At 38.7% G+C, this 21,376-nt stretch overlaps 1 protein-coding gene across 6 annotated transcripts in view; it reads right to left on the minus strand.

The window, feature by feature from the left end:
- Positions 1–21,376, minus strand: part of SLC9A9 (solute carrier family 9 member A9) — a 707,437-nt gene that overhangs the window by 309,043 nt on the left and 377,018 nt on the right. For all 6 annotated transcript variants that reach the window (XR_003518124.1, XM_027584626.2, XM_027584627.2 and 3 more), the window contains one exon: positions 20,140–20,245. Coding sequence is in view for 5 of the 6 variants with exons in the window: in XM_027584626.2 (XP_027440427.1) it covers positions 20,140–20,245 (106 nt within the window). In the remaining variant the exon portion in view is untranslated. The remainder of the gene's footprint in view (positions 1–20,139; positions 20,246–21,376) is intronic.

The following is a 21,376-nucleotide window of genomic DNA, read 5'->3' on the forward strand; positions in this document are numbered from 1 at the left end:
GAGGCTTGGTGTTGTACTTAAAATAAAACAACTGAGTTATCTAACCTTAAGTATTAGCCTACAAAATCATAATTCTATACCTTAGTAATTAATTAACTCACACAAATTACTGTAGTTAGTATGACTTTTACAAGCCAAAACATATTTTGAAAATGTTTCATCTAAATACACCTATAAATTCTCTGCCATCTAAGCAGATTCAGAGTTGAGAGTTTTCTCTCTTGCAAGAGTGGATTTTAGTTGTCACTGTATTTTTGCCTCCCTGTGCTGGCCAGCACTAGCTGGCACTACTGTTATGTAGGGTCCTAGACAACGCTCTCACATGCTCTGTATCTCAGATTCTCAGGTGTACAAGGGGGGCACCGTTTGGTGTGAGTCAGCAAACTAGCGTCTTGGCTCCAAACCCACCTTCCGGTGCTCTCCCTGTGATTCTGGAGCTGGGGCTCTGCAGACCACATCTTTCTTCCCCAGAGCCTGGGGAGCTCTGTGGATGGGGGCCCCAGAAGGAGGCTAGGAGGGGAGAAAAGGCCTTGCTGTCTTCTCGCTTGCCTGTGGCTCCTGTCAGCGGCATCTCACAGTGGTTCTTCACCATAGCTTTCATGTTGCTTCCAGCCCCATGGGCCCCCTCAGAGAAAGCAACAATAGCCAGCCAATGACCTCACAGGTCTGGGTCCCAGCTCAGCAGTTTCCTCTTAGGAACTTCTAGATTCTCTTCCATTTGCTCCTCCTGTCCCAGGGTTTACACTTGCTTCCTGCAATTACTACCTGGATAGCCTCAGTGCCCCCTTTGTACTTTTTCAGCTCTCCACCACCTGTACACCCAATCTCCTGCATTAAACTCTGGGCTTACCCAGCCGGTTTCTCTTTTCCTGACTGAATCCTGACCAGTACTCTCTTGTGGGTCCCTTCTCATCCTAAACGTTGATGGTTCTCAGAAACCATTGAAGGTTTGTCATCTGGGAATAAAATCCATTTGCTCTGCACCCTCCTGTTATAACTGGACAATGGAGGATGCCAGTGGCAGCTGAGATGCTGTGCCAAGCTCCGAAAGACTGGACTCAGTCTCCTTTCAATCCTACTTATGGTTAGAATTGGCATTTTAAAAAAGTGTGAATTTGAGCCACTAGATTGGAACAAGAGACTTAGGGGAAGGAAGTAAGTTAGGCCAAGAACTATTAAAGAGGCATGGGTTGCACCTGGACATGTGTCTTCTGATTCCCAATCACATGATCTTTCCAAAATATGAGCACTATCCTACAATGGAGTGGCTGCCTTGAAGTGTGAGAAGTTCCCTATCATTTGAAATGTTTGGGTTGAATGATTGTCTGCCAGAGCTGCTGTGGGAAAAAAAATTCTTTTCATAAAGGAAGGGTTTGAATATCTTCCAGTTCCCTGGATCTGTCATTTTCCTATATACTATTTTATTAGTTTACTAGGATTAACACTTCAATTTAGCCTTTTTTTTTTTTTTCCAAAGGATGAGGAGCTAATGCTGGTTCCAAATGAAACCTTTAGACATTTTGAGTAGAGGCAGCCCAACTTTCTCAAAAGGTAAAGACTAGATAAACTTTCAGACTTTCAAATATCCTTTTAGACAGACAACTCTTCTAAAATAAAATTTTAAAACACAACATTACCATACCTTCTAATCACAAAAACTTAATTTTTTCAAGTGACCTATTGAGGTTTAAAGATAAACTCAGGAAGTCTCCTCTGTGTAGAAAGATGTTTCTAAATCTTTAGACCACAAACCTTCAGGTCAAAGGACATTGAATACGGTGAATTCTGATGTCACTGTCCAAGTGACAGATGCAGGTCACCTCAGAGGAACCCACTTCCTTTCTTCTCTCTCTTGCTGTTTCTCACCTCTCTGTTTGGCTTGTCCTTGTCACTTCCAGGCTATGCTTAACATACAGCATATCCTACTGTCCTTCCCCTACATCAGAAGCTTCTTGACCCCACCTGAAAGCTCAGCTATGGCCCAAGAATCTGGATTAGGCAAGAGAGATTTCAAAACTCTACCTAATACCTCTGGAATGTTAATGTACATTGGGATCACCTGGGAATCTTGTTAAAATGCAAATTCTGCTTCAGTAGGTTTGGAGCAGAGCCCATGATTCTGCATTTTATACTACCAGGGATGTCCGTGCACTGGTCCTTCCATCACATTTTGAGAAGCAAATCCCTGACCAACACTTTGGTATTAAGTATCAGTTCACCTTTGCTATGGCTTGGCTTTGACCTTGCATGGTCCAAAATGTCTTTTGCTAACTATAAAAAAGATTTTTAAATTTTATTTCTGTGTTTTAGTCTCTATTTTTTCTTTCTGTCACTTTCCAGAATTGACATGATTCCATGAAGTAATTTCAGTTTCATGGGACAGTTATCTATCAAGGACATTTGAGGAGTTTAAATTTTTTTCTTTATATTAGAATTATTTATTTTTAATCCCAGCACTACTAGAATGTGAAAGAAATAATTTACATGGAATAAAATTGATAATATATTTTGCTATTAAACAGTTTAATAATTTTCCCCCTCAAAAAAAGCAATAAATCACATTCTTCAATCACAATGCTATAAAATTGGAAATTAACAAAAAAAGCTTATCAACAAAAATGTAACCATTAGGGGTTTTTAACTGTATTCTTCTAGATGAAATTGGAGTTGAAGATGAAATCAAATTTGAAATTTTAGCTTATGTGGAAATAAATAACAGTAAGTATAGAGTACATTTCTTATCAAAGCCAATGAGATGAAACCAGATTATTCAGAGGGAAGTTTATAGTCTTGCATGCATTCCATTAGAAAAAAAAAATAAAAGAATTGGACTCTTTTACCTCAAGAAGCTAGATAAGAGACATAACAATGGACCCAAAGAAAGTAGAATTAAAAACCTAATAAAAGAAAAATGAAAACAAAATAGTCAAAGAGAAAATATAAAAACTGGACTTGGTCAGTAAATTTAAGAATTGTAAAGTAACAGTGTGGTTTATGCCTCTCAGGGCCTGGGGTCTGTCAGGTACCACCCTTCCCAGGCTGCCATTCTCTGGTCATGGTTACAGGTAGAAAAGTGGTGACATTGGTCAATGGCTTCACCCATTTAAGAGTCAATTTTCTCATTTGGATAGCACCCAATCTGTTTTACAGGTCTGTTCTGAGTATAAAGCAATATCATGGGTATTAACATGCTTCATAAACTAAACATTAATAAGTATATCCTAGATTTTACTATAATTACTAGAAGTAGATGAAAAGAAGAAGACATGAAAAGAAGAAGTAACTTAGAGAAGCTCATTCTATGGGTAGACACAACAATACTTCCTGTTTAATACATTGCTGGGGGAAGAAGTACAAAGAATCTAGTACATGTCTTGCATATTCTATACCCTTAATCATTATTTTTTGCCATATCTTCCACAGTAACTCCTGTGTCAAGGAAAAACAAGTGAAAATGTGCTCCTTAGTCCTAGTAATCCAAACTTAGACAATTCTCAGTAATATTAGAGTTAAGGTACTAGATTTTTGCAAGTTACCTTGGGTATCTGCTATCATCTACTCAAATTCTATTTATCTATGGAGGTCATTCAGTGAGCAAAGCACAGTTTATGGCTATGGGGGGCACAAGGATGAATAAACCTGGTCTTCGACCTCAGGCAGCTTTACAACTTCTCACAGAGACAACATGTACACAAAGACATCTAATAGCAGGTATAACGTAGTAGGTGACAAGAAAACAGAAATCCTGAGAGAGTGTGATTTCTTTGGGGCTGGGGAAGGTGTAAGAGAAATGGGGAAATTTTTTCTAAAAGATACAGAGGCATTTGGGCCTTGAAAGATGAGAAGAGTTGGAGGATGCAAGGTCAGGAGTAGGGAAGTGTGAGTGAAGGGAGAGAGGCAGGAGACTGTGGGGCATGTGTGAGAAACATGCAGTTTATCTGCACACTTTGGGTTTTAATCAAGTATAGGTTAGGACATAAATACAAATAGAATTAATTGATTAATTACATTTTTCTGAATAAAAAACTTAATAAAAGAAACAATTATTGCAAAGTATTAATTGTCAAACTACTGTAAGCACAAAAGCATTTATTTTACATGTTTTATTAGTCCTTTTATAAAAATTAGAAATATGAAACATCCAGTATGTATGTCCTATGCAGGCAAACATTGTTACATTTTCCTTCCCAACAAAAGTAAAAACTGATCATTCTGTTTCCATCTCTGCTGCAAAAATAAGCAATCACTAAATCCAACTGCTATGTTGCATGTCTAAGATCTTGGATTCAAGTTCTATTTATGGGGTCCTGTGGCAATGATGGATGGAATCAAGTACATACATCTGAGTCCACAGAGAGCGGAACATGCTCACAAATATCCGAGATCTGAAATAAAAAGGAGCTCTGGAAGATATCAAGAAGTGGCCTAGAAAAAATAATAATACTTTCTGACTCATGTGTATTGCCTTTCGCTGTTTGCACAGTGAGACTTCAGTGGTGTACAAGATCCCGAAAGGGCTGGCTGCAGGGACTCACTTATGACATTTTAAACAAGAAGTAGAACCAATATTTTATGACACTAGCTAAAAGAGCTGTTTGAGAAACCACAAAGAAGTACACAGTTAAATTCAATTTAATTGGCAAGCAAAGAAATTTAGGAAACAGCATGAGGACGTCCATAATTCTTTGGGAAAAATAATGATTCTGCTGGCAAGTTCATTCTTTCCACAGAGATCAATTTTCATAGGACAATTAACACCTATGGTTAACAGAATGCCATGTACACTGTTCTCCTCGATTCCTTTCAGAGAGCATTAGTACTAACAATATTGTGTATATATATATATATATATATATATATACATGCATACATATAAACATAAGCTTACATGATCAAGGTTCAGTGTGTGGTTGTAAATTGTATAAGGAAAAATGTATTACATTGGACATCAAGAGGCCTGGGATCTATCTGGTCACAGTTCATCCACTTGGATGACTTGTGCAATTTAAATTCGTTGTCTGGTCCATTGTTTTCTTCTCAATGAATTAAAGAAGATGGTCTGCATTAGTATTCATCAAGTTGGAATATACAAGAAAACCCACTGAAAGATGGAAGAAAATAGAAAAACATCGGTTTTTAATTAGAATTTTTGTGTATTTTCAAATATGTAAGTACTTTTGTGGGCAAAAATTACACTTATGTGCAGATAGGTGTATGATAAGGCTATTTTATTTTATTTTATTTTTTGCCAATAAGGGTCAAGAAACCCTAGCAAACACTGCTCTAGATGATCTCTAAGCACTTTTCAATCTTAAATGTCTGTGATCTGAGTGGCTCAGTTTTTACATTTGCTTCAAGGTCTGCATATATGGAATTGAAGAATTACATGGGGTCCCTCAGCTTCACGTTGATCTCCTGCCAGCTAGATTACCAGGAGTCTCCCTCTTGACCTAGATCTCCTCAAACACTGGGTCTACGTCCTGCCTCTTTGTATTGCCCCCAACTCCCATAACAATGCTGACAGGCATCAGGCGCCTGGAAATGCAGGTTGGTCAAAAGAATGAATCTCTATTTCAAAAAATATTCATCTGCTGTGAAAGAGAATGCAAGAGAAATTAGTTTTTGATCCTCATATGCAAATAGATGTTTATCTGGATTTATTAGTGGCAGGGTCCATTTTCTTCTAATATTTAAATTTTCTTATTCAAGGGTATTGTCACCTACAGTCTCTGTTACTGATAACATTATTCAGTAGTTGTTTTTTCATTAAAAGTTGATGAAGCCTTCAGATACAGAAGCTGAAAGATAAACGTCTGTCATAAGGAGCATGATTTTCTTTGACATTAAATGCAGACTTGAGGGGTTTCTAAGACTAAAGAATATTGCATTTTTAGACAGGATATATTGATTACATTATCAGAACACAGAAAGAGAGTGAGAGAGAGAAAAAAAATGTGTTTAGCTCTCAGATGGTACTCTGTGGGGTTTTAAAGTTGATGGGTTATTTTTCCATGCCACGCTTTTATTTATTTTTGATCTAGTAAAAAGAGACATTTCTGACAGGTTTCCCACCACCACCACTGAACGTGAACCTGGAACTGGGAAGTCCAAGATTTAAAGAAATGGAAAACTCCTTCAGGGAATATGAAAGATTCCAAGTTTCCAAAGAGTACAATTACTGTCTAGTTCACCATATTTGACAATGCCACAGTTGGCAGATTAATCATGAGTCTGTGGAATATAAGAACATCAATACAGAAAACAGCATGAATCTATGTTCTTATTTCTGGTTTCTCCAGTGCAGTGTGGGCATGCATTTAAGAGTTACTTCCTGTCTATGTTGCAAGGTTTATAAATTTCCATTTAAAACAAAAATCTCGTTCAAAATATAGCAGTGGGTATTTATGCAAATTAAATAGGGGTCTGGAGAAGAAGAAAAAACACTTTTTCATTTATATCCCTGCTACTCCAATCTCAAGCCTTGGTGTTCATCAAGCTTACCCTTCTTTCAGTTTTCATTTCCTTGGAGTCAGCTAACACATTTACACCCGTCACCTAAATGTCTAACGAACAACCTCACCCAAGATGTCCATGTCCAATTGCCCATCATACCATTCCATGTAGTTTCCACATTTGCATAGAATCTAGAAGACTTTTGAATGAAATAATTTTTGTGTCTCCCTTTCTATTGCATGTATTCACTCATGTATATCCCCAATTTTGGTGGAATGAACCATTGATCAAACTAATATAGGGACATGGGAATTATTCTTGACTGTACTTTCTCCTTCACCTATGTGTTATATATTTGTGCCATCTACCTTCTGACAGTCTTCTACATACCTATGAAGAAAACGAGTTTTTGAGAAAGAAAGAACTTTCTTTTCTTCCTCCTATGCCTCTTGGCACGATAAGGTGACATTAAACAATGACTGAAAACATTTACAGTGAAAAAAGCTGGGGTAAATTTGTCCACTACTCAAGTTACATGTGCAAGGTTGTTTGAATATTGAAATGATGAGCTATTCAGTTCAAGAAAGTGCAGGTGTGAGTTAATGAGTTATTATGCGAGGAGATGTACTTTACACCTGTGTTTATTGAGATGGCAACGTTGCATGTTTGCCCTTGGTTCAGTGTGTTGGTTAACTAATCCCCTTGAGAATTTTGGATGCCTATTACTACAGTTTGAATGCCTAATATTCTGAGCCTCCAGGTTTTATTTTTGCCTTGGAAAATTCTCAATGCACCTCATTTGTTGGTGAATTGTTGGCTAATTAAGTTGGATTCACATGGTTCTGACAATACGAAAACACGAGCAGTTTTAAGCAAAGAGATATCACCTAATGACATGTCCTTAGAAGATGAAACTGGCCGGTTTCATTTTAAGAAGGAATTCAAACCAAGCCCCCTCCCAGTGATTTGTTTTGTTTACTGAGATCTAGAAACATATTTTCCATCAAGTCATGCGATGCATCGCTGGCAAGCCAAATGGAACACGTTCACCTCTAAGCTAAAGCCTTCTTAAGAGTTTCAGACAATTTTTTTTTCCAAGCTGAGAGATCATGGAGATAAAAAGTAATGAGCCAACTTACTCAGATCGAGCGAAGTCTCAACATGTCCAGGAATAGTCATTTCATTTGGAGATCTTACTTCTTTGTCTATTGTAAATAAGAAAGACTTTCTCAAGTTCTCCTTTCCCTGACTACTTACTCTACAGAAGCCTTTCAGGAATTGACCTGATAGATAAGCAGAACCTGAGCTTCCAAGTGTCAACTTTTGCTTATCGTGACAAGTAATTAGGCCCTTGTCATTTGAGAACAACAGGAGAACATGCCTTGAGTGATGGGATCGAGATGAATTAATGGTTTATGTTGTGTCTGATGTCTGTGTGTGCTGAGTGCCTCTTTTAGACATCTTTGTCAATTTCCTTAGGAAATGGGCCAGAGCATCATATGCTTTCCATCCATTTAATAAAATTTTCAGAGTTTCTTACTGTCTAGAATTGGCACAGAAAACCCAATAGCATTACTTAGTAATCAGGACTTTTTTTTCTTTCAGGTTTTTATATGTTTATTTTCTTAGGTGGAGCTCATTCTAAGGTGAGTAAATAGTCAGCTATACTAACTTCTTGTATGAGAAAATGAGCTATGCCAGTGGCCTCCCTCTCCCTCCTTTGCCTTCAGTGGACATAAAATATGCCCCAGGAATCTAAAAATGGAAGCTGTCTTTATTACAGCAGTGCCTGGAAGCAGAGAAATCATTAGACACGGTGTCAATGTTGCCATTAGAAATCTTACTCTTCGGGTGTTTAATGACAGTCTCTGAAAGTTTGCTTCTGGCAAAAACCTGACCTCCAAAGTCTCAGCTGGGAAACAGATTATAAAAATGAATTTTCAAACAACCTGTCCAGCTGTGCTTTTTGGTTATCTTTATAAACTGAAAAGCAGCTTCTATGACAGGATTCAATTCCATTAGAGATTATGCTATAAATAATACTGCCGAATTATTTTCAATATTCAATTTAAAATAATGGCTCAGTAACCCAGTGACTTTTAGAAAATAGAACTCTGCACAAGAAAAATTCTCCCTGATCAGAAATTAGGTATGCATGTGTAGCAGGTACCTCATAGAGAGAATACCTTGGGGTCATATATTTACTCAAAAGTCACATTTTGAACATGTACAGTGTCCTTCCATTACAAAATAATAAAATCCTTTTACCTTAGCAGTAAAGAAAATTGAGATACCAATTGATAGGATGACTTATGCCAATTCCTCAGCCAGTGAGCCAAAGAGCCAGAAACTAGAGACATATCCCTAGAGTGGCTGATTTTGTAAGTAGGGCAGACACATCCATATACATTCTCTTTCTATGCTCTCCTGGCTTGTAAGAACTCCCTAAAGTCCATTTCTATCTATACACTCTCATCCTCTAGAAAGACTTCTCACTTGCATTTGACATTCTGCCCAGTCTTCCCAAATAAAAGTTTTCTCAAACTGCGTTTGTATATTTCCAACAGCAGAGACTCAAACTTCTGGGTAATAGAAATGCCAACCTTCATTTGCATGTCTAAAAACCACTTGTTCCCATAAAACTAAGTAAGTTCTTCTATGTGACTATTGAACATTTGCAGGTGCAATTTCCAAGTGACTGAGATGAGGCGGCTGCAAATGTGGCCCTTGAAGTGAAAGATAATCAAAATAAATCAAATGATCATCATCAAATTAGTAAAACTGAAAGTGAAAGCAGAAGATGTGGTAATGAGCAAGCCCCCCCCCGAAGTGTTCATAATGAATCTTATAAGAAGCTGAATCGAAAATGATAATGAACACTATGCAAACTGTCTTTAAAAGCTTGATCCTTTTGTTTGCCTATCACTGTGCATCTGGCATAAGAGGTGTCCTAGCCTAGAGGCTGCACTGTCTTTGAGCCTCTTTCCCTTCTGATTTGTCACCAAGTTATGCAGTTTCTTTTGTGGAAATCCATCATGGATTTTTCCTTCCCTTGCACCATTTAGGCTTCTTTGTTTGCAAGCAATAAACACTGATTCTGGCTACTGTAATCAGAAAAGAATTTATTGGAGGGAAGAGTGATAGCTCTCAGAAAACATGCACAAAGGCGGCCCCAGGAATCTGTGTCAGGAATAAATAGGGGGTTTCAGCAGGGCTCTGCTGTTGGAAAGAACAGGTGCCAAAACAGTCATACATCCTTCTATCTCCCTCCTAAAGGATCACATCCTAAGGAAAGACTGTCTGATTGACCTCACTTTCGATGTCCCTATTCTCTTTGGCAGGGGAGGATGAGACACCTTGATCAACAAGATGGTATCTGATGGAGGAGGGATAGTTCCCTAAGCAACATCAGGATGCTATTACCAGTGAAAATGAGAATGGGTGCTGGGTAGCCCAAATCAACATATGTCTACTATATTCCTCTCAGCTAGGCTCTTGTTTCCTCAGGTCTACATGTCTCTATTTTAACTTAATAATTAGGGAAATGAAAGCAGATTGATGTAATTTATAGTATATTCTTTTGTTGATGTATGAATCTGCCCTGGAATATCCTGACCGATGGACAAATGCAATATTTCAGTATATTCTCAGGCATAAGGCACTCATTATCTTATAAAGCAGTCTGTTAATCAGATTTTGGAAATTTTTCCTCTTGTTGAGCTAAAATCATTCATTCCATTGCTCAAAAGACGGTGAGTGCCCAGAATGCTTCAGCCATACTTCTGGTGCTGATATAGCTCTGGCAGACCTGATAGTCTGATGCAACTTCAGCCGATCAATCTTAATTCTACACATCAGTTCTAGTTCTAGATTTCAAAGCTACAGAGAGTAAATCCAATAGCCTAGTGAAGTCTAGGTGTACGTAAACAAATAGTAGCCAGTTGGAAACTATAATGGAAGAAGTTTTGATTCATCATAATACCCTCAAATATAAAATAGTTTAAAAAGTACTTAACATGAAATTTGTAGGTTGAATGTGAAGACAACTATAAAAATTTACTAAGGGCCATAAAAGGTGACTTGAATAAATGGAGAGACATAACATATTCCTGGGTGGGAAGACTCAACATTGTAAAAATACCACTTCTCAAATTAATCTAAAAATTTAATGCGACTGCAACCATAATCTCAGTTATTTTCTGCTTAAAACCTAACAAAGTTATTTTCAAGTCCATCTGGAACAATAAATATGTGAGTACAGCAAAGAAGCTCTTGAAAATGGGGAAGAGAGGGTGAGGGATTAATCTACTAGATATTAAAATGAACAATAAAGCTGAAATGATTAGAACAGTGAAGAACAAAATTTCAGTGGTGCAACAGAAAACCCAGAACATAAATACACATATATGTATCTACAGACAAGGACATTATATTATAAATACATAGGTTATGGTTGAAGGGTGTTAGGACAAGTGGGAGGTATCTTCTAGGAAGACAAATCCCTGCTATATCCTGTACTACATATCAAAACAAATTCCAGTTGGATTCCAGTGCAAAAACAAAACTACTAAAAGAAAGTATGCATTATCATTGATAAACACTTTGGCCTCCTATGCAAAAATTAATAAAATCTTGGGCTTTCTAAGCTGGAGATAAAATTAACCACATGAAGTTGAAAATGTCCATATTATCCCTTTCCCTTACTAAACCAACAAAATATAACATATTTAAGAGATAAAACCACAAATTGGAGAATATTTATAGCTTACATGACAGTCAAAGGGTCAATTTTTTAAATAAATAAAAAGCTCCTAAAATTCAAAGTGACAAATGTAAGCATCTCAGTAGGAAAAAGGACTAAGGGCAGAGACAGGTAGTTCACCAAAGGAGAAATATAAATTGTCAATGACATGTGACTAAAATGCTTTCCTCAGTACAAATATAATAAATATAAATCACAATGAATTGGAAATTGACTATCATACTAGCAGGGATGAGTAAGATTTAGAGTGGTAAAGATGTGAGTAAATGAGCTCTCTTTCATTGTTTCTGGAAGTACAAAGGGTTACAAATTTTCTGGAGGATAATTTGGGTGAATTTTCCAAGACATTAAAATGTTAGCCTTCTTATTAACCCAGCAATAGAAATTCAAAAATCAATCTATAAGGGTTACCATTGTAATCATATTAATAATTTTGAAAACTATAAACAACCAGAGGGAGGGTGGAATAAATTATAGCAAGTTGATATGATATCATATCAGGCACCATTAAATAATACAGAATAATAATGTCATTGGAAACAGTCACTATAAATTCTTTTTTTTTTAGTGTTCTCCTCTGATTTTCTAAAGCAATTGTTTCTTTTTTTAAAATTTTTTATTGTTATGTTAATCACCATACATTACATCATTAGTTTTTGATGTAGTGTTCCATGATTCATTGTTTGTGCATAACACCCAGTGCTCCACGCAGAATGTGCCCTCTTTAATACCCATCACTAGGCTAACCCATCCCCCCACCCCCTCCCCTCTAGAAGCCTCAGTTTGTTTTTCAGAGTCCCTTGTCTCTCATGGTTCCTCTCCCCCTCTGACTTACTCCCCTTCATTCTTCCCCTCCTGCTATCTTCTTCTTTTTTTTTTCTTAACATATATTGCATTATTTGTTTCAGAAGTACAGATCTGTGATTCAACAGTCTTGCACAATTCACAGCGCTCACCATAGCACATACTCTCCCCAATGTCTATCACCCAGCCACCCCATCCCTCCCACCCCCCACCACTCCAACAACCCTCAGTTTGTTTCCTGAGATTAGGAATTCCTCATATCAGTGAGGTCATATGACACATGTCTTTCTCTGACTGACTTATTTCACTCAGCATAACACCCTCCAGTTCCATCCACGTCGTTGCAAATGGCAAGATCTCATTTCTTTTTATGGCTGCATAATATTCCATTGTGTATATATACCACTTCTTCCTTATCCATTCATCTGTCGATGGACATCTTGGCTCTTTCCACAGTTTGGCTATTGTGGACACTGCTGCTATAAACATTGGGGTGCACGTACCCCTTCGGATCCCTACATTTGTATCTTTGTGGTAAATACCCAGTAGTGCAATTGCTGGATCGTATGGTAGCTCTATTTTCAACTGTTTGAGGAACCTCCATACTGTTTTCCAGAGTGGTTGCACCAGCTTGCATTCCCAAACACAGTGTAGGAGGGTTCCCCTTTCTCCGCATCCCCACCAACATCTGTCGTTTCCTGTCTTGTTAATTTTAGCCATTCTGACTGGTGTGAGGTGGCATCTCATTGAGGTTTTGATTTGGATTTCCCTGATGCCGAGCGATGTTGAGCACTTTTTCATGTGTCTGTTGGCCATTTGGATGTCTTCTTTGGAAAAATGTCTGTTCATGTCTTCTGCCCATTTCTTGATTGGATCATTTGTTCTTTGGGTGTTGAGTCTGATAAGTTCTTTATAGATTTTGGATACTAGCCCTTTATCTGATATGTCATTTGCAAATATTTTCTCCCATTCTGTCGGTTGTCTTTTGGTTTTGTGGACTGTTTCTTTTGCTGTGCAAAAGCTTTTTATCTTGATGAAATCCCAATAATTCATTTTTGCCCTTGCTTCCCTTGCCTTTGGTGATGTTTCTAAGAAGTTGCTGCGGCTGAGGTCGAAGAGGTTACTGCCTGTGTTCTCCTTTAGGATTTTGATGGACTCCTGTCTCACATTTAGGTCTTTCAACCATTTGGAGTCTATTTTTGTGTGTGGTGTAAGGAAATGGTCCAGTTTCATTCCTCTGCATGTGGCTGTCCAATTATCCCAACACCATTTGTTGAAGAGACGGTCTTTTTTCCATTGGACATTCTTTCCTGCTTTATCAAAGATGAGTTGACTATAGAGTTGAGGGTCCATTTCTGGGCTCTCGATTCTGTTCCATTGATCTATTTGTCTGTTTTTGTGCCAGTACCATACTGTCTTGATGATGACAGCTTTTTAATAGACCTGGAAGTCCGGAATTGTGATGCTGCCAGCTTTGCTTTTCTTTTTCAACATTCCTCTGGCTATTCAGGGTCTCTTCTGGTTCCATACAAATTTTAAGATTATTTGTTCCAGTTCTTTGAAAAAAGTGGATGGTATTTTGATGGGGATTGCACTGAATGTGTAGATTGCTCTAGGTAGCTTGACATCTTCACAATATTTGTTCTTCCAATCCATGAGCATGGAACGTTTTTCCATTTCTTTGTGTCTTCCTCAATTTCTTTCATGAGTATTTTATAGTTTTCTGAGTACAGATCCTTTGCCTCTTTGGTTAGATTTATTCCTAGGTATCTTATGGTTTTGGGTGCAATTGTAAATGGGATCGACTCCTTGATTTGTCTCTCTTCTGTCTTGTTGTTGGTGTATAGGAATGCCACTGATTTCTGTGCATTGATTTTATATCCTGCCACTTTACTGAATTCCTGTATGAGTTCTAGCAGTTTTGGGGTGGAGTCTTTTGGGTTTTCCACATACAGTATCATATCATCTGCAAACAGTGAGAGTTTGACTTCTTCTTTGCCGATTTGGATACCTTTGATTTCTTTTTGTTGTCTGATTGCTGTGGCTAGGACTTCTAATACTATGTTGAATGGCAGTGGTGATCGTGGACATCCCTGCCGCGTTCCTGACCTTAGGGGAAAACCTCTCAGCTTTTCCCCATTGAGAATGATATTCACTGTAGGTTTTTCATAGATGGCTTTTATGATATTGAGGTATGTACCCTCTATCCCTATACTCTGAAGGGTTTTGATCAAGAAAGGATGCTGTACTTTGTCAAATGCTTTTTCTGCATCTATTGAGAGGATCATATGATTCTTGTTCTTTTTTTGTTAATGTATTGTAGCACGTTGTTTGATTTGCGGATGTTGAACCAGCCTTGCAGCCCAGGGATAAATCCCACTTGGTCATGGTGAATAATCCTTTTAATGTACTGTTGGATCCTATTGGCTAGTATTTTGGTGAGCATTTTTGCATCCATGTTCATCAAGGATATTGGTCTGTAATTCTCCTTTTTGTTGGGGTCTTTGTCTGGTTTGGGGATCAAGGTAATGGTGGCCTCATAAAATGAGTTTGGAAGTTTTCCTTCCATTTCCATTTTTTGGGACAGTTTCAGGAGAATAGGTATTATTTCTTCTTGAAATGTTTGGTAGAATTCCCCTGGGAAGCCATCTGGCCCTGGGCTTTTGTTTGTTGGGAGATTTTTGATGACTGCTTCAATTTCCTTAGTGCTTATAGGTCTGTTCAGGTTTTCTATTTCTTCCTGGTTCAATTTTGGTAGTTGATACATCTCTAGGAATGCACCCATTTCTTCCAGGTTATCTAATTTGCTGGCATAGAGTTGTTCATAATATGTTCTTATAATTGTTTGTATTTCTTTGGTGTTGGTTCTGATCTCTTTGCTTTCATTCATGATTTTGTTGATTTGGGTCATTTCTCTTTTCTTTTTGATAAGTCTGGCCAGGGGTTTATCAATCTTGTTAATTCTTTCAAAGAACCAGCTCCTAGTTTCGTTGATCTGTTCTACTGTTCTTTTGGTTTCTATTTCATTGATTTCTGCTCTGATATGTATTATTTCTCTTCTCCTGCTGGGTTTAGGCTTTATTTACTGTTTTTTTTCTCTAGCTCCTTTAGGTGTAGGGTTAGGTTGTGTATTTGAGACCTTTCTTTTTTCTTGAGAAAGTCTTGTATTGCTATATACTTTCCTCTCAGGACTGCCTTTGCTGTATCCCAAAGATTTTGAACAGTTGTGTTTTCATTTTCATTGGTTTCCATGAATTTTTTTAATTCTTTAATTTCCTGGTTGACCCATTCTTTCGTTAGTAGGATGCCCTTTAGCCTCCATGTATTTGAGTTCTTTCTGACTTTCCTCTTGTGATTGAGTTCTAGTTTCAGAGCATTGTGGTCTGAAAATATGCAGGGAATGATCCCAATCTTCTGGCACCGGTTGAGACCTGATTTGTGACCTAGGATGTGATCAATTCTGGAGAATGTTCCATGGGCACTAGAGAAGAATGTGTATTCCGTTGCTTTGGGATGGAAGGTTCTGAATATGTCTGCGAAGTCCATTTGGTCTAGTGTTTCAATTAAAGTCTTTATTTCCTTGTTGACTGTTTGCTTAGATGATCTGTCCATTTCAGTGAGGGGGGGTGTTAAAGTCCCCCACTATTATTGTATTGTTGTCAATGTGTTTCTTTGCTTTTGTTATTAATTGACTTACAAAATTGGCTGCTCCCATGTTAGGGGCATAGATATTTACAATTGTTAGATCTTGTTGGATAGACCCTTTAAGTAGGTATAGTGTCCTTCTTCATCTCTTATTACAGTCTTTGTTTTAAAATCTAATTTGTCTGATATAAGGATTGCCACCCCAGCTTTCTTTTGGTGTCCATTAGCATGGTAAATGGTTTTCCACCCCCTCACTTTCAATCTGGGGGTGTTTTTGGGTCTAAAATGAGTCTCTTGCAGACAGCATATCGATGGGTCTCATTTTTTAATCCAATCTGATAGCCTGTGTCTTTTGATTGGGGCATTTAGCCCATTTACATTCAGGGTAACTATTGAAAGATATGAATTAAGTGCCATTGTATTGCCTGTAAGGTGACTGTTACTATATATTGTCTGTGTTCCTTTCTGATCTATGCTGCTTTTAGGCTCTCTCTTTGCTTAAAGGACCCCTTTCAATATTTCTTGTAGGGCTGGTTTCGTGTTTGCAAATTCCTTTAGTTTTTGTTTGTCCTGGAAGCTTTTTATCTCTCCTTTAATTTTCAATGACAGCCTAACTGGATATAATATTCTTGGCTGCATATTTTTCTCGTTTAGTGCTCTGAAGATATCATGCCTGTCCTTTCTGGCCTGCCAGGTCTCTGTGGATAGGTCTGTTGCCAATCTAATGTTTCTACCATTGTAGGTTACATATCTCTTCTCCCGAGCTGCTTTCAGGATTTTCTCTTTGTCTCTGAGACTCCTAAGTTTTACTACTAGATGTCGGGGTGTTGACCTATTTTTATTGATTTTGAGGGGGGTTTTCTGTGCCTCCTGGATTTTGATGCCTGTTTCCTTCCCCACATTAGGGAAGTTCTCTGCTATAATTTGCTCCAATATACCTTCTGCCCCTCTCTCTCTTTCTTCTTCTTCTGGGATCCCAATTATTCTAAAGTTGTTTTGTCTTATCGTATCGCTTATCTCTCGAATTCTGCCCTCGTGATCCAGTAGTTGTTTATCTCTCTTTTTCTCAGCTTCTTTATTTTCCATCATTTGGTCTTATATATTGCTGATTCTCTCTTCTGCCTCATTTATTCTAGCGTCACTATAAATTCTTGAGTGAAAAAAGCAAGTTACTTAAAATTTTAAAAGTATAATTACATTCATATATGTATGTATATATTTAATTAAGTGTATGTATATTCATATAATCAGATGTACTCAGGCAAATATTAACAATAGTTACTAATAAGTAGTAAGAAAACAGGTAATTCTAATTTTATTTCTTTCTGTGAATTTTCACTTCTTAAATTTTCTATAATGTTTATGCATTACTTTGGTAGTAAGAAAAAATAAAAAAAATATGTTTCTAAAAACAGATGTACTTTGTTTAAAGCAACAGAAATCCCTTTTTCAAATGAAATCTTATGTGAAAACCCAATTCATGGAACTAATAAAAGGGGTAGTGTAGGGGTGGCAAGCCTAGAGCTCTGCTCACTTGGGGGGCATCCTTGAGCACCACTTTGAAATGTCAGGGCTAGGGGAATTCTGCTGAGAAAAGAATGCACGCACACACCATCCCTAGGACCTACATGATGTGTTGTTCATGAAACCCAGATAGGCTCCATGATTGCTGGTTATCTCCATAGTTACTCATAAAAAACTGCTTAATAGCTTATTCCACTTAGTTCTTTATATTCATTGCCATACGTTCATTTGTTAAGCACTTTTTAAGAAGTTTTCTAGATTTTAGCTTTGCAATATCTAGTTTAGTTGTGTATTAGAACGAAAATGATTTTATCATTACCAGAAATACCTGTAGGTAACTATGATTTGATGCCACTCCCTCAGATTTCATTGAAAGTTGATATGAGAGATAACTTCATGAAGAGTGTATCCCCATCTTCCCTAAAACTATTATTAAATATATTGTCCACTGCAGTGTCCAAAGGTCCTTTATACAAGGATACGTGTGATAAATTCCCCTAAAATTTTAGTACCAGAAAAGAAGTTTGCCCATTTTTATAAATAAGTATGATTTCCTTTTATAGTGCTGTATTATTCCTATACAACACATCATGTTTCCCTTTTGGCTTTGGCTGCCAGAAAGCTCAGAGCTATATTTATTGCCAAACCACAGCAACGAACAGCTGTCTAATTTTGCAGAAAAACTCTATCCCAAAGCACTTGAGTATTTACTCTCAACTAAATGGTTCCATGATATGCATGGCTCATGTTATAAGTTGTCTCAAGTCCAATTTGGAAATAGGCAAGGATTAAATAATAAACAAACAAACAAACAAACACATAAGTAATTTAGACTAAGCAGGCTTGGTATTGGCAGTAGAAAATGCTTACACCTAGAGTTTGGTTTGTATCAAATGCCTAAGGGGCACATTGCTTAATCTGAAGTACTGCTCTGGAGTGAGCATGCCCCTGGGTGCAGCCATGGACTTTTGGGTCTTTCTGCTACTGAGGCCCACAACTACATTCACCCATCCCATGATGCTTGCTCCCTAGAGGGGGTCTGCGTGACATCCAATAAGGATATCAGCTTGTAAAGGGTGGCAAAAAAGCAAGGTACAGATAAACTAGCAATTTATACATGGACTGTAACCTTTAACTAGTTAATAAAACAAGATCTTGCTGAAATGGACCAGGAAATAGAAAGACAATTTTCACACATAAAAATAAACAATTTTTAGGTATTGGGGTATGTGTATGTGTGTGTGTGTTTATTACAATGTTCAAAGGTAGACTAAAAAATAGCAGGTGAATTGAGATACTTCTTTACCTTTCTACAAGGTCAAATAAATATTCTTATTGTTAACATTACTTACATTATTTTATGAATGTTGAGTGCTGAAAAGGGCATAGAATCTGGAGGAAAGGAAGCCAAAATTATTTTGAATGGCTGATATAATTTTTTTACCTTCATTATTTCATTTAAGGGACACTATTGTTCTTTTTCTCTGGAATGAATAGGCTCTTCAGCAACCTCCCTAATAACAAGAGAAGGCACCAACATAACAGACATTGTGTTGCAATGATTTAGACACAAGGGCCCCTAAGCGTGGACTCTGGTAATGTAGCCTTGATATAGTATGGCTTTCCGCATCAGCAACAAATGCCTTCAAAGCCTTTGGGAATAGCTTGACCTCTGTGACTCAGCAGTAGGACAGGTTATCATTACAAGAAAGACTTGCCATGCTTTTCACAGGAGAGCCAAAACCAGTCTATGAGCAAGTGGGCCAGGCAGGCTCCTGAGACCCCAAATATCTTCCTCCTCATGAGGGCTTGCCTGATAGTCCACAGATGTAGTTTCATTCAAGGCAGCAATGCTTGGTCCTCAAGGAGCCCAGCTCTGGAATCAGATCTCCTACTTTTAAATCCCAGCTGCACCACTTACTGTTGGCTGAGTAACCTGGGTGTAGGCCCTAACTTTGAATCTTTCTGTGAATTAGTAAGAACGTCCATGAAAGGCGGTTAGCCAGCATTTGGCTCATGGTACACCTTCAATATATGTCAGCTTCTATTATTATTATTTAGACTTAAAGTACCACCTAACAAAATGTAAATACCCAGAGAGGCATACCTTGTTACCAGCTAATACTTGGGGGGCAGGAGAGGCGAATCTCACCACCTGAATATCAATTAAGATGACAGTAGCCAGCAGCAAGGGATCCAGGATTGAAACCTGGGAGAAGCAGGGAACTAGGCGAAAGGAGAGAAACGACTTTGACATTTTGCTCAGAGCCACAGTGATTCTTCTACACGGAAAAGCACCCAATCGTTGCAGCTATCCAAGGGCAAATCCTTGCTGTTGCAGAAAGGCAATCTAATCGCTGAATCCAGATCACCGAATCCGTGGCCCTCGGGACATTAGGGACAGCCCCTTTCTCTATTAACTGCTCCACCACAGGGATTTTATATATAGACTTCCTATGGTAAGAGATATTAGACTGTAGCGCCGCCACATTAGCTCTTTGTTTTTTGTATGCAAGGGTTCTCAACACTGATGTGTGTGGAAATGTGCACACCCCAGAGAGGCTTCCACCGGGCTTGCCATTAGCAGCCAACCGAAAACCACCACCCTTTTCTGCAAAGCCGCTGCGCGTCCCTTCGCACTCGGAGTAGACTTCCATTCGTAAAGTCATCCGTCACCTCTATAAATCAGCCATTTGTTGATGTGAACATCCCCTCCTGACCAGCAAGGAGAGAGAGGAAATGCCACTTTGGAGACTTTCCGTTAAGCTGTTGCGTACAAAACGGATGAGGGATTTTTTTTTTTTTCTCCTCGGGGTACCCAGGAAAGGTTGATTCAGAAAGTCCCGTGTGAGAGAGAGTCCATTCGCCTCCCGCTGGGTCAGGGAGGGGTCCTTCCCGGAGCGCACACGCGGCCCGCACCCCCGCCTGCGCCCCGCAGGTGCAGCACTGACCTGTCAGGCCGGCAGCCTCCGCAGACAGGAAGGCGCTCCAAGACAGGAGGAAAAACAGGCCGGTTTCCAGCAGAGGGAACTCACAGAGTTTGGTAAATTTGGTCAAGTGACAAAGACATGTTAAGGGAAACAACAAATGCCGGTAGAGCTAAATCTCCTCCTTGGCCGAGGAAAACGAATCTGGTTGAGATCCTTTCGGAGTAAGAGAACCGATTTGCAGCGCTGACTGGGAGGCCGTGCCTCTCATTGGGCGGGCTTGGAAGGCCACCATTAATTTCACGCTTCGTGGGGAGCTGAACGCTCCAGTAAGAAGGCAAACCTGTGTTCACATTTTTAAAAAGGTGTCTTACTGAGGAGGAAGATAAAATCAGCTAACTGTGGGTCCAAAAGCTCTTGAATTTGGCCTTGGCCCTTGGGGCGTGCCCCTCAGGGGACGGCAGCGGATCAGGGAAAACAAAGCCATGGACAAGGAAGCAAGTGCTTCAGTACCCAAGGAGAACACTGCTCCCTGGGGAGCGAGATAGTCTGTGGACAGATCACCTTAAAAGACTCCTCTCTTGGGGATGGGAGTTGGATCAGGAGGAACATTCATGTTCAGTGGTAGGGAAGCTACCCATGCCATCTTAGTATAAGTAGGAGAGAGGAAAAGGTGTATTATTTCTAGGTCAGGTAAGCAGCCCTTTGGCAGGCAATGGTTCATTTTGGCTGGGATGACACTTGGTCAGTAGCCTATAAATTGCACATAGAGCAAAGGCAGAGTGATCCAAATCATGCAGAGAATGGGTTATGGGAAGATGATTAGGAATTTGTGATGGATGGAAAAGGGTTACATTGCAATTGTGCCCACACTTAGGCAAAAAAATACCCTGACAAATAAGGAGATGTTATGTTGCATTTTTATGCTTCAGGACAAAATCTAAAGAGATTCTACTTAATGTAGATGTTTAGCAGTAGGGCAGGGAAGCAAAAAGCATGACCCATGGAGTGGAAGATCAAGGTCTGAGTCTTGGCTCTGCTAGTCACTGGCTGTGTGATTTCTGAGCAATATATTAACCTCTCTGAGCCTCATTTCTATCCTATGTGAATTGTCAATGAGAATAATACCTACTCTCTCAAGTGTGGAGAGTAAAATGAGATGAAGTATGTTTAGAATGTTTTGCAAAATTATAGAAAGCACAAAATGCCAAGAAGAAGCAGAATGATATCATGGTTGGGAATGTAGCCTCTGGGAGCCAAC

This window comes from Zalophus californianus, chromosome 1 (assembly GCF_009762305.2).
Source record: "Zalophus californianus isolate mZalCal1 chromosome 1, mZalCal1.pri.v2, whole genome shotgun sequence".
In the NCBI taxonomy this organism is placed as follows: domain Eukaryota; kingdom Metazoa; phylum Chordata; class Mammalia; order Carnivora; family Otariidae; genus Zalophus; species Zalophus californianus.